General features: G+C 38.5%; 1 protein-coding gene across 1 annotated transcript in view; it reads right to left on the reverse strand.

The window, feature by feature from the left end:
• Positions 1-11312, reverse strand: part of LOC119414740 (netrin-G1-like) — a 48067-nt gene that overhangs the window by 14735 nt on the left and 22020 nt on the right. Inside the window, exons 2-3 of the mRNA XM_037681850.1 lie at positions 4604-4776; positions 1776-1802 (exon numbers count right to left, since the gene is read on the reverse strand). Of these exons, the coding sequence (XP_037537778.1) occupies positions 1776-1802; positions 4604-4776 (200 nt within the window). The remainder of the gene's footprint in view (positions 1-1775; positions 1803-4603; positions 4777-11312) is intronic.

Raw genomic sequence — 11312 nt, forward strand, 5'->3', positions numbered from 1 at the left:
CCCTCCTGGCTGTGCGAGCAGTGGTGCAGACGCGACTTAACACTCACTACACAGGATATTTGGGCCTGCGGATTAACTGGAGATAGCTGCAGATCAATCTACATAACCCCCCCGAAGCCTCTTCTTTTCCTTTCCTCTTCCCTGCTATTCCTTCCCCCCCACCAAAATTTCTTTATTCCTCCTCCTACCTTATAAAAAGACAGAAAGGGTGAGCCCCCAGAGAGCATTCGGGGTAATTAAAAAGAGGGCACGATCAAAGAGGTTAGGAGGCTGTGGACTCGGTGATCGTGAGGCATGTGGTCCGTTCCCCGCAGTGTCCTCACAACAAAAGGTCTGCCTTGTAAGGACCAGCGTGTGTTTGTGTGTTGGCAGGATGAAAGTGAGCTTTGCCAAAACAACCTACTGATTTCTCCGATTTCCATATTACACACAGGCCTTTCGTCTACAGCAGCCAGTCACTTCGTTCAGTGTGTTGGTAATGTCATGCTGAAGTTACAAAACCTAAAAGCCTACCTTGGTTACGATTTGCAACACCGAGTGATGAAGCATTTGCTCGATCTGTGTAAAAATGGAAAGGTCATAAATTACACGAGTGCTCACAGAATTCATTCTGTTATGTCGTTAAAGCTGAGAACAGCATGCACGGACTATCTCTGGCGATAATAACTTGAATCTTTTGTCTGGTTTAGATCAGAACTGGTAAAAAGTTTCTGCCGTACAGTTGGGAGAGTAAATGGGGAAATGTTTAGACAGAACAGTGAGCATGCAACCTAAATGAGTTTTCCACAAGACAAAAGCACGGAGAGGCATTTGCATGGTAGCTGCTGTTGTTATTCAGTGTGTGGAGTCACCTTCAGGCATCAACATGCGCAGGGATGCACGGCTGGAATCGTGTCTTCATAAAGAATGGTTTTCTCTTTGTTTGCTTTGGGCGTCAATCTCTGTGTGTGTGTGTGCGTGCTTAAAGCAAATATCTAAGTGTGTAAAAGAGAACTTTTTCCCTCTGTTGTGCAAATGTATGGTCCAAGCACGCTGGGCTCCTGGATGAATCATGCAAGCATTGTCAGTGTTCTTGCACATTTCAGCTAGTGAAACATTCTTTAGTCAGTACTTCTGATCGTTTTACACTGCATGCTGTGAAATTTGAAAAGCTTCATTAACTTTAAGTAATGGCACGGCTCGTTTTAGAATGAAATGTATTTTGCTCATTTGTGTGCAACAAGAAATCCAATAAGCCTATTCAAATCTGTCTATGGTTTCATTCGGCTCGGGTTGAAGAGCTATTATAATAAAATTAATTATATTTTGAAGATAATGTTTTCCAACTATCATCAAGAGGGTTTAGAAACCAAATATTGTTCAGAATGGATGTGGCATGTAGCTCTAATTATGGAAAATGATTTATTGTAAATTGTAAAAAAAAAAAAAAAAAAATGTGTACAAGAAAGATTGTCCACAAAATAGGAAAAAACAACTTTTTTGAAGCAAAATTCTTTGTATTCGTGACCTTTCAGCAATGCCACTATATTACTTTATAGAAGGCACTAAAATCAATTTATTGTCCTCATTTATTTCAATAAAAAATGAAAAGACAAGTGCAGTTCTACAAAAGTACCTCTATAACATAATTTTTCACTGTGGAAATCATGCAGATAACTGGTACACGAATGGCACAACTTCTCACATCAACAGCTTCAGTCAAGAAAGAGTTAGTCATGACTGAGGGAGGAAACCTGTTAGTCAGCATGCCAACTGAAAACACTTGATCAACTTACGCACTGGTCCATGATTACTGGGAATGCCTGCAAAAAAAGAGCAAAAAAAAAAAAAAGTTGCATTAAAAAAATCCAGCTTGTTATTTCTATTTACACTTGAAGTTTTAGTCATGAAAGCATTCAGACAGTATTTGAAAGCTGGATGACACACTTATGCAGTCGGCCTCCACTGTGCCCACTGATTAATAGAAGTTATGGCTTTGCAGAGAACTTGGTCCCTGCATGGTCCAAACCCCTCACGCTGATGGTAATAACAGGTCCGCCACAGACAAAATGTCACCGGAATTCAAAGTTTCTGTGTAAACAACCTATCATTTCATCAGCATTTTAATTCAAGTTTGAAAGGAGTTGTTCTCTGTAAACTAGAGCTGACAGGCAACCCTGCAGCTTGCAACTGAAACGTATGTTTTACCAGTCCGCCACTTTTGCACAGTTGCCATCAGCAAGTGATTCAAACCCAACAATTAGTGTAATTTTAAAACTCTTTCAAAAGCGTCATCTTCTTCGTTTTTGGTGATTGTGTTTGGGGTTCCATATTATTTGTATCCCATCCATCATTTCGTTGTGCTTTTGGGGCTGTCGCAACAGCTGTTTGCAGGAGCACAACACTGCAGCAGCCACAAAGAAAATACATAGATTTTACACAACAATTTGCAAGTCATCAAGCCTTAGCCTCAATAACCAATAGATGTTCTGTGTGTGAGGAATAGAGGGCAAAATTGTTACCCTTTTGAGACAAAACACATTCTTCAGTCTGCTCAAACTTATAGCTCCAACCCCTCTTAACCTCCGAACCTGCTTCAGAACGCAAGATGAGTCGAAGCTACTGGCAAAGTGGGCTGTCAACATAAGTCTTGAAGTGATTCTTCTCTTCTACAGGCAATCACAATATATTTCTTTATTTTTTTTCCTTTCCCTCTTTATTTTATTTTTTAAAAACCAAACCTTGAATATGCTGTCAGTCGGTTCCTGATGCTGATAGCAATGGCTTCTTAGCAACACAGGACTCTATTTTGACTCTAATTTATTTAATGAAAGGTCATACGTGTTCACATTTCTCCATGTGCAGGAAAATGAACATGTAATAGACCCTGCCCAGTTCCAGCAGGAGATAAATGACTTCCAAGATAAAAGAGGAAGACTTGATGACAGATGAAAGCTATTAAACTGTAATTACATCTTGCATGTTCAACATATTTTTCTTAATGTGACGGCTGTATATTTAATGTCTTTATAAGATACACGGGTCTTGTGTAATGGATAAAGGCATGTTATTGGGATGAAGCTTTACCCATGAGAGAAATAGGAATAATTCAAGACAAAAGTGCGCTCATTCAACACCTGGGGGACCAATATTGTTGCATCACTTCCATGTACAATATTATTGCTTTTTATGCCACTGCCAAACAAGCATTAATATTGCTTTTGATATGGCTAGACCTTGGTTTCATCAGTTCAGGGCAGATGCGTCCAAGTGTTGGATATTTTTTTTTTTTTTAATAATGGCCTGTCAATCTGACAGTGAGCACCACACATTGCAGGGAGGCTCATAACACAGAAGAGGTGCAGGGGTAAATCCAGCAATATCTCCTTAGAGTTCACAGTCGTTCTCGTAAACAGACTCCCACACACAATCAAATGTGTTGCCTGCGCATGCATAAGCTCACACAAAGCTCCCCGCACAAACACGCACACTCAATCCGAGACGTATTCATACCAATGCAGAGAAAATCCCCCAAATTAATCAACAACAGATGAAGGAGAAAATTGGTGTTACAGCAAGTACTAAGCAATGCAATGAATCAATGGCGATACACTGCGGTGCAAATCGAGTTTGAGAATCAAGAATGAGCGACTGAAAAATGTGCCGTCACTCCAAAAGGACTGCTGCCAGACAGCATAAGTCCAAATCAGGGAGCAGAGGGCTAGATCTTCTGCCATCTGGCCACGCCTGGCCATCTACTGCTACAACCCTGAGTGGCTTGTGTGAGATTTATTGAGGCAATGAGCTTTCCGGCCCCAGGCATGGGATTTGATAAATGTGACTTAACTCCTGTCCAAGATTATAATGGGGATAATGCAAAAGAGCACCTTCTGCCTCAGAGATACCTTGTTCACACTTGTAATAGAGTTGAGATAGCGGTACCAAATTTGGTGTTATCCTATTGCTGAGTATTCAATTGCATAAATTTCATGCAGGAACAAAAATAAAGCTCACCAGTAAATGAATGCTGGTGATGCTGCTAATAAAAAAGTAAAAAAAAAAAAACTAAACTTTTGTACATAAGGTTCTAACAATGAACCTTGATCTATAGTATGTAATTGAACTTTGACTTATACGTGGTAAAGCTTAGTTCTTCAGAAAACAACTCAAGATGTAATATGAAGCCTTGGAATGTGTACTTTCTATCAAATGTTTGTACCTGCACATCATTAGTGCCAATTACTTTGTGAATCTGATGCTGAGTGCAAAAGTTTGAGCTTAAAGCGAGTGCACTGCACTCTGTGAAGCAGTTTTATATAATGTGACTTGGGTTGTCTTTTTTCCAATCAGTACTTCATTATGTTTAACAAACAGAGCTATAAATTGGCCTGAAAGTGACGTCTGGGTGAGATGCTACCCATGGGTTATGAGTTAAATTGAAGGGGAGGTGGAACCTTTCAAAGATAAAAAGCCAAAATAGAAGGTTAGATGTTTCAGCCTTTGTCAGGTATCAGTGTCAGTAGTAACAAGACTGGAAGTAGGTGTGTTTTCACCCAGAAGTATCACTTGTAAATTGGTTGCATGCTCAGTATCTATCTACAAAACTTTAGAATGCTATACCTACATATATTAGCGGTTCCTTTGGGTATGGGGAGGTAGGAGCCAACACTCCAGGCTCTTCCGTGGTAGTGCCTCTTACAGCGGCTGCAGTCTGGTCCTGTGGTGTTGTGCTCACACTCGCAGCCCAGCTTCCCCTTGTCAAACACACAGCTGTTGGCATGCAGGTTGCACTTGCACCTGAAACAGAAGGATGAGACACACAAGAGAGACATGAATAGGCATCATTCTGCACCCAATGAATCAATACATTCTGGAGGGAATAGAAACCGTCTGCCCTTGCGGCAATTTTTATTTGTGCCTTTCAAATTTTTTTGACAGGGGTAAATTGAAATCCTGGTGGGTTATCTGACTTGAATCATGCCTCCTCAAAGCTTCATTATGCTCTCCTTTAAAAAGACAAGGCTTCATTTGTTGCTGCCCCTGTGGAGAGAACGGCGTTGCGAATAAGGTCACTTTTGCCGCTGTGAGAGCCAAATGAAAAGCACTCTGTTAGATTCACTAATTGAGCACAAAACAAGGCCTGATAGAAAGATGATAGGAAAAAAATAAGAAGCTGCGTATCTTGGGAATTCTCTTTGTTTCTTTATCTTTAAAGCTGTATTGTTTGGCAAGAGAGCCTTCAGGCTGGAAACGCAGTTGGCAGAACTGATTTATTAGACTGAACTGCAGCAGAGCTGACAGATACTCCTGACAGGAGAAGAGAGAAGGCCTGACAGTTTTCTACACTGAACCACATCTATCCTCGTTTTGACCAAGAGGAAGAAGTATGCTTCCAGGCTTGAGTTAAAAAACACACACACACACACAAAAACCAAAAAACAAGTTGCAGTTTCAGTTTCTGTGATGCGAAGAGTACGGTAATTTTCATGAACTCTCTGCTTGAATTTAACATTTTTCCTCACAAAACATTTACTCCCAGTGTAACGCTCTAACAGACGAGCAGGCTGTGCTTGTTGTCATGAGATATTACAACTGTATTCCAAATATACCTCCTCATATTTGTTGTTGCTCCCAATGGGGTAAAAGGTTACAACTAGTGACCTCAGCTTCTTGTGAAGTGGCGAATGATACAGATAGCTGGGAGGAGACCATCAAGTGGATCTGACACTGTAGACTTCCCTGGAGGTTTGGGAAGCTCATGGTTTCGCATCATGCCTGTTTGTTTTTACAAAGTGCTTCCGAGGGAAGATTCCTTCTATTTAAGCCCAATGAGCCAGTTATCTGATTCCTACAATTGCAAGTGAACATGAGACAGAAATGGCAGCGGCAGTCAGAAATACATCCATTCTAATTGACTTCCTGGCCTTGCTGCAACATCCAGCATTATTAATGGATAACTGCGGGAAAACATGGATATTATGTTCTGATCTGTATTGGTGTTAAGTCGAAATGCAGTGAGTAAGCAATAAAACAAGTGTATGTTTATTTCATTTTAAGTGTTCAATTTAAAATTTGTTTTGTGTTTTAGTACAATAAAACATGTTTAAACTATCACAAACTTTAGGTATTCACACAGTTTTGTAAACACTTTGATTACTCTTTTTGTCAAGTGTGAACATCTTTTTGTGCCAAAGTTTGCCTATTAACAGTCATAAAAAATATGATGATGTTCAAATGATCTGTTGGGATGAATGTGCACATGCATGATAGTCTTTGACATATAGATTTGTATGTCTCTTTGTTTGTCCTACAATGGACTGTTCAAGGTATTCCTGACACTGAGAAACAATTAACCTGCCTTGCAACTTTGAGCAGAATAAATCAGGAATATCAATACACTGGAGTAAAAAAAAAAAACGGATGGATGGATAGATGGATAGATGGATAGATGGATAGATATAGATAGATATAGATAGATATAGATCGACAGATCGACAGATCGACAGATAGACAGATAGACAGATAGATGGATAGATAGATAGATAGATAGATAGATAGATAGATACTGTATTAAACCCAGGAGGACTTTCGAGGCATCCAGTAGCATGTTCTAATTATACAGAAAAAAAACCCACTTGAAAAAAATAAAAAAAGATGCAGAATACACACATTTGGAAAAAATACAATGTACATATGCACAATGTATTAGGGAGTACTACATTCATGATTAACCTATATATATGTATACATACATACAGATAAGCATACATATACTGTACATGTATGTACATATGTATGTATGTACATACATACATGCATACATGCATACATACATGCATGCATGCATGCATGCATGCATACATGCATACATACACACACATACATAAGTGTCCGGGGTACCGCAGATTTACAAGGTTGTATTTTTATTGTACGGTTAGAAGTTGAACAGTCTGATGGCTTTATGGACAAAGGACTTCCTGAATCTGTCCGTGGAGCAGGGCTGGGACAGCAGTTTACCACTGAAGGAGCCCCTCTGCTTCATGATGGTGTCGTGCAGAAGATGGTCAGCATTATTGTAAAGCCCATGTGGAAATGCTGTCTTTCTGAATTATTTCTTTATTTTATTTTTGAGTTGCTAAACATTCTTGTGAGTAATGAACAGTTTCTTCTGATAGTTTAATCCACATAGAAACACAAAAAGTGACCCAGAATGCTATAGAAGTGCTGTAACCTTTTTGATCTTATGTCAGCACAAATACAAGCATGTAATATGTTGTTACATTCGTCATGCTTGGGGTCATAGGTTAGGGTTGAGGTGGATCTATGACATCAGAGTTTTCACAAATCTTGTGTTAAAGCTGTTTTCACAAAATGTAAGGATGGCAATTCATTTACTCTGAAACTGGGAAAAAAAATAATTACAACAAAATCACTGTTATTCACAAATCATTGTTTCTGTGTAGACAGGGTCTAAAGCATCTACTCCTTGAAAGATCCCCCAACAATTTCTGTTTGTATTTGCATGAAAAAGTGTATGTTGCAAAATTGGACTATAAAGGACATCTGCTACGTTAATGATGCCCACCCAGTTTTTTTTTTTTTTTCACTTGCTCTGGTACGAGGCAGACGCATCATCTTCCCTCTCCTGTTCACCTCCTGCTTTTTTGCTTTCTGTCTGTGTATTGGAGCTCCTATTTTACACATCTACCAAAATGAAAACTGCTGTTATGGATCTGACCAACTGGACGTTTGACGTAATCGACAAAAATCTTGTCAACAAAGCGACAGGGTCCTGGAGAGTCCACATGTTCCGCTGAGAATCTCAGGTGGATGCCGAAGACATATACAATCGGATATATTATAACAAATTTCCTGCTTTTTGGAATCGACTGGTTCCTGGTTTATCAACATAAAAGAAGACAGCTGTAGCTAATTTGGCCCTCATCAGGCTGCCTGCTTGTGAAGGTTTGGTTTGTGCTTTGAGGACTCAAAATTGTGGCTTATCTGAATCTGACTCCCCCGGTTGGCATCGAAAACAGGCCGACATACAAATTTCTCTTGGAAAATGTGTAAACTAAGGAAAAGCTTCATCTATTGCAACCCACCGCCCCCCCAAAAAAACAACAACAAAAAAAAATACTTCTGTGGAGACTTATCAGAACGGTGCCGGCTGACCATCATCTTATCAGGACAATGGACTATCTGGAAGTGCTTCATGGACCACCTTGTCGTCAAATACATATGTAACGTGTTCATAAATGTGTTTGCTGGCGGAGTTTTTTGATGTCTTAAATCGTGTCCTAATAGGACAAGGTGTGAAGAGATTTTTTTTTTTGTAATTCCAATATCCTATCCTCATGGCTTTGTCCCTTTTTCTATCTGAAATATGCATTCCTAGAAGGATAAGAGGACGTGCTATCATAAAAAAGAAAAAGCTACGTGCACTTCGCCCATCTTTTTGACGACTGTGCGGACATATTCTCGCTGTATCTCGATACAATAATAAAAATAAAGCTTATTCTGATTCTACAAGGATGTGAGAGGGTATATGTGGTATTATTTGTGAGTGTTGAAAATGCTTGACTTTTAGATGTGATCCAGCATTTTCTCAAGTTCCCTTTTTAATTTGGATACTCATTATTGGTAAGGTTTATATATTTAGGTTCATATATATTTTTTTAAAGATTCATGTTTAAGTTAACCATAACCAACATCGACATAATCATCATCATATCAGGTGAAATAGTACTTAAAAAAAACAAACAAAACAGCATTTTGCCATTTCACATACTTTGTGTAAAAGTCCAAAGATCCTTTTTTGCATCCTTTATTTATTTATCAAATATATTTTGGAAGAATAACCTCGCATGTAGTGCATGATGTGATACAAGAACTGTGGATATTTCAATGTGTTCAATAGCCTTTTCTTTCCCTTGATCTGCTGGACAGAACCACCTCTGTGTTCTGGGACCTCCTGATTTACAAATGCATCTGTGTGTGGTTTGCCAGCTGCACAGCAGCAGAGAAGAAAGCGCTCTAGAGGGTCATCACCACTGTCTGAAATCTCTTCGGATGGCCTCTTTTCTCCCTGGAGGATCTTTATATTTCCCATCACCTCAAAAAGGCCCAGAGCAAACATCCAACCCACTCCCTGCTCATGGGAGGATAATAAAAACTCAAGGAAAGAGTATAAAATAGTTGTTTTTATCTAAAAGCTATTAGTGAAGTACGGTAAATGTTGCTTGTACACGAAAAGCAGGTAAGAATAATTGCATAGTGTTTTAAACCAGATTGGTTAATAGTCAATGTGTTTATTTTAATCTATTTTACAGTTTTTTTTCTTGGTATAATTATTGTATTTAGTCCTATCTAATGGGCTGATTCCATCAGTGAGGCACCTAATTTTATCAAGCCTGTTGCAATGGCAATACTTATCTATCCTATTTTATGTACTGTCGGTTGTCTTTTCTGGCAAATAAAACTCACTATTGCTTATTATATGATTCACGTATACCGGTACTCGTTATATACCAGTGCTGCATGCTCTTCCTTGCTGCAGGGGAACCAGTGAGTGAGATGGGTTAAGCCTGCTTGCATATGCAAAGTGAGTTTGGGGACAGGCTGCTAGCAGAGGGGCCAGATCGAGCTAGTTTGCATATTCTCTGCATTCAGAAGCAGTAAAGGTGAAGAGGTGTGCCATTTTAAGGGATGGGGGGATTATTCAATTGGTAATAAAAAATAAATCTAAATTAGTCATTTTAATGACCAGATGTTTTAAAAGAAAAAGGCTTGCAGATCGATGTAAATAATTTTGAGGTATACTTATATAAGAGCATGATAAATGGTAGTAGTCCCATTGACAAAGAGGGTAAAATTATGTATCTTTGAGAAATCATTGTATGAAAATATACAATGAGCTTAGAAGGAACAGAATTAAAAACAATTCAAAACTCAAGTGATGGTGAAGATTTTTTTAAGATGTCAGAATAGCAGCTTTTGCAGTAAATAATTTAACAAAATAACTAAATGATCAAAACAAAATTCTGTTCTACAAAATAAACACCCCCCCCCCCCAAAAAAAAAAAAAAATAAAAAAAAAATCTTTACTCAGGTAAAACGCCATCTCACGCCACGTCATCACCAGACCCAAGGAGTGTGACAAGCAGCTCTTTCACATCAACAAAATGATCGTGCCTCTCAACAAAAATTCCCCATACTCCTTAACTTTTTAATCAATTAAAGTCCCCGCTCCATAAAATTAATGACTGGGTGTAGCTCCTCTGCCATGCAGACAGCAGCAGATCCCTGAAGTCAAGAGCGATGAGATTTGACCTTCCACTTAATTAAAAACCAGCAAAATCTGGATCATCAGGCCTGACCGGCGCTGCAAGCAGGCAGATAGAGGAGAGGATGTGGACTCAGGGGAGCTCTGGGATGTGATGCTTTTGCCGTCGGCATTGTCATATTGAAATGGGAGAACTTTTCTGTAACTGCTGTTAGACACAAGAGGGTAGAGATCTCCAGTGGTTTCCAGCCAATATCCAGTCTTTGGAAAATACACCATTACAAAGGCAGATTTCATAAACTATAATGCCCTTTAAAAGTATCAGGTCCTAGCTATTGTTCTTATCACAAACAAATGACCTTCCATTCAAGAGACTAAAAATAATCTTAGTTCCTATCATAAACTTCACTGTTTTTAAATAATGTAGGAAAATAATTTGTATGATGAACAAATGAATACTGCACAGATTTACAAACATATTAGTTATGGGAATGTATGATGTAGTGCTTACAAATAATCTCAGAAGAAAAATATAATGCCCCAAAACATATTCATGATTTATTTATCAGGTGAAAATTTTAAATCACAGATTTGAAGGGGGAAAAAAAAGATTGATTTAAAATGTATCTCTTTATGCTAAGTATGAAATATTACATTGCAATCAGTAGAGAAATAAAGCATTATGTAAATACACAATATTTCTAGAGTTAAATGCCTCAAGTTACAAGAAAACACTGACAGTATTTTTCGGACTATAAGGCGCTCTAGATTATAATGTGCATTAAGCAAAAACTCAAACATTTTGACAGATTTTTGAGCACCGTGTACCACATGAAATTGGTTCGATGTCAGTAAGCACAACCAGAATTAATACATAAGGCGCAACGAATCATAAGGCTCACTGTTGATTTTTGAGAAAATTAAAGGATTTTAAGTGTGTACTATTGTCCAAAAAATACAGAAAAAAGTCATCACACACACATTCATATACATACACACACATCTATCTATCTATCTATCTATCTATCTATCTATCTATCTATCTATC

The sequence above is a fragment of the Nematolebias whitei genome, chromosome 9 (assembly GCF_014905685.2).
Source record: "Nematolebias whitei isolate Nwh7 chromosome 9, NemWhi1, whole genome shotgun sequence".
Taxonomy (NCBI): Eukaryota; Metazoa; Chordata; class Actinopteri; order Cyprinodontiformes; family Rivulidae; genus Nematolebias; species Nematolebias whitei.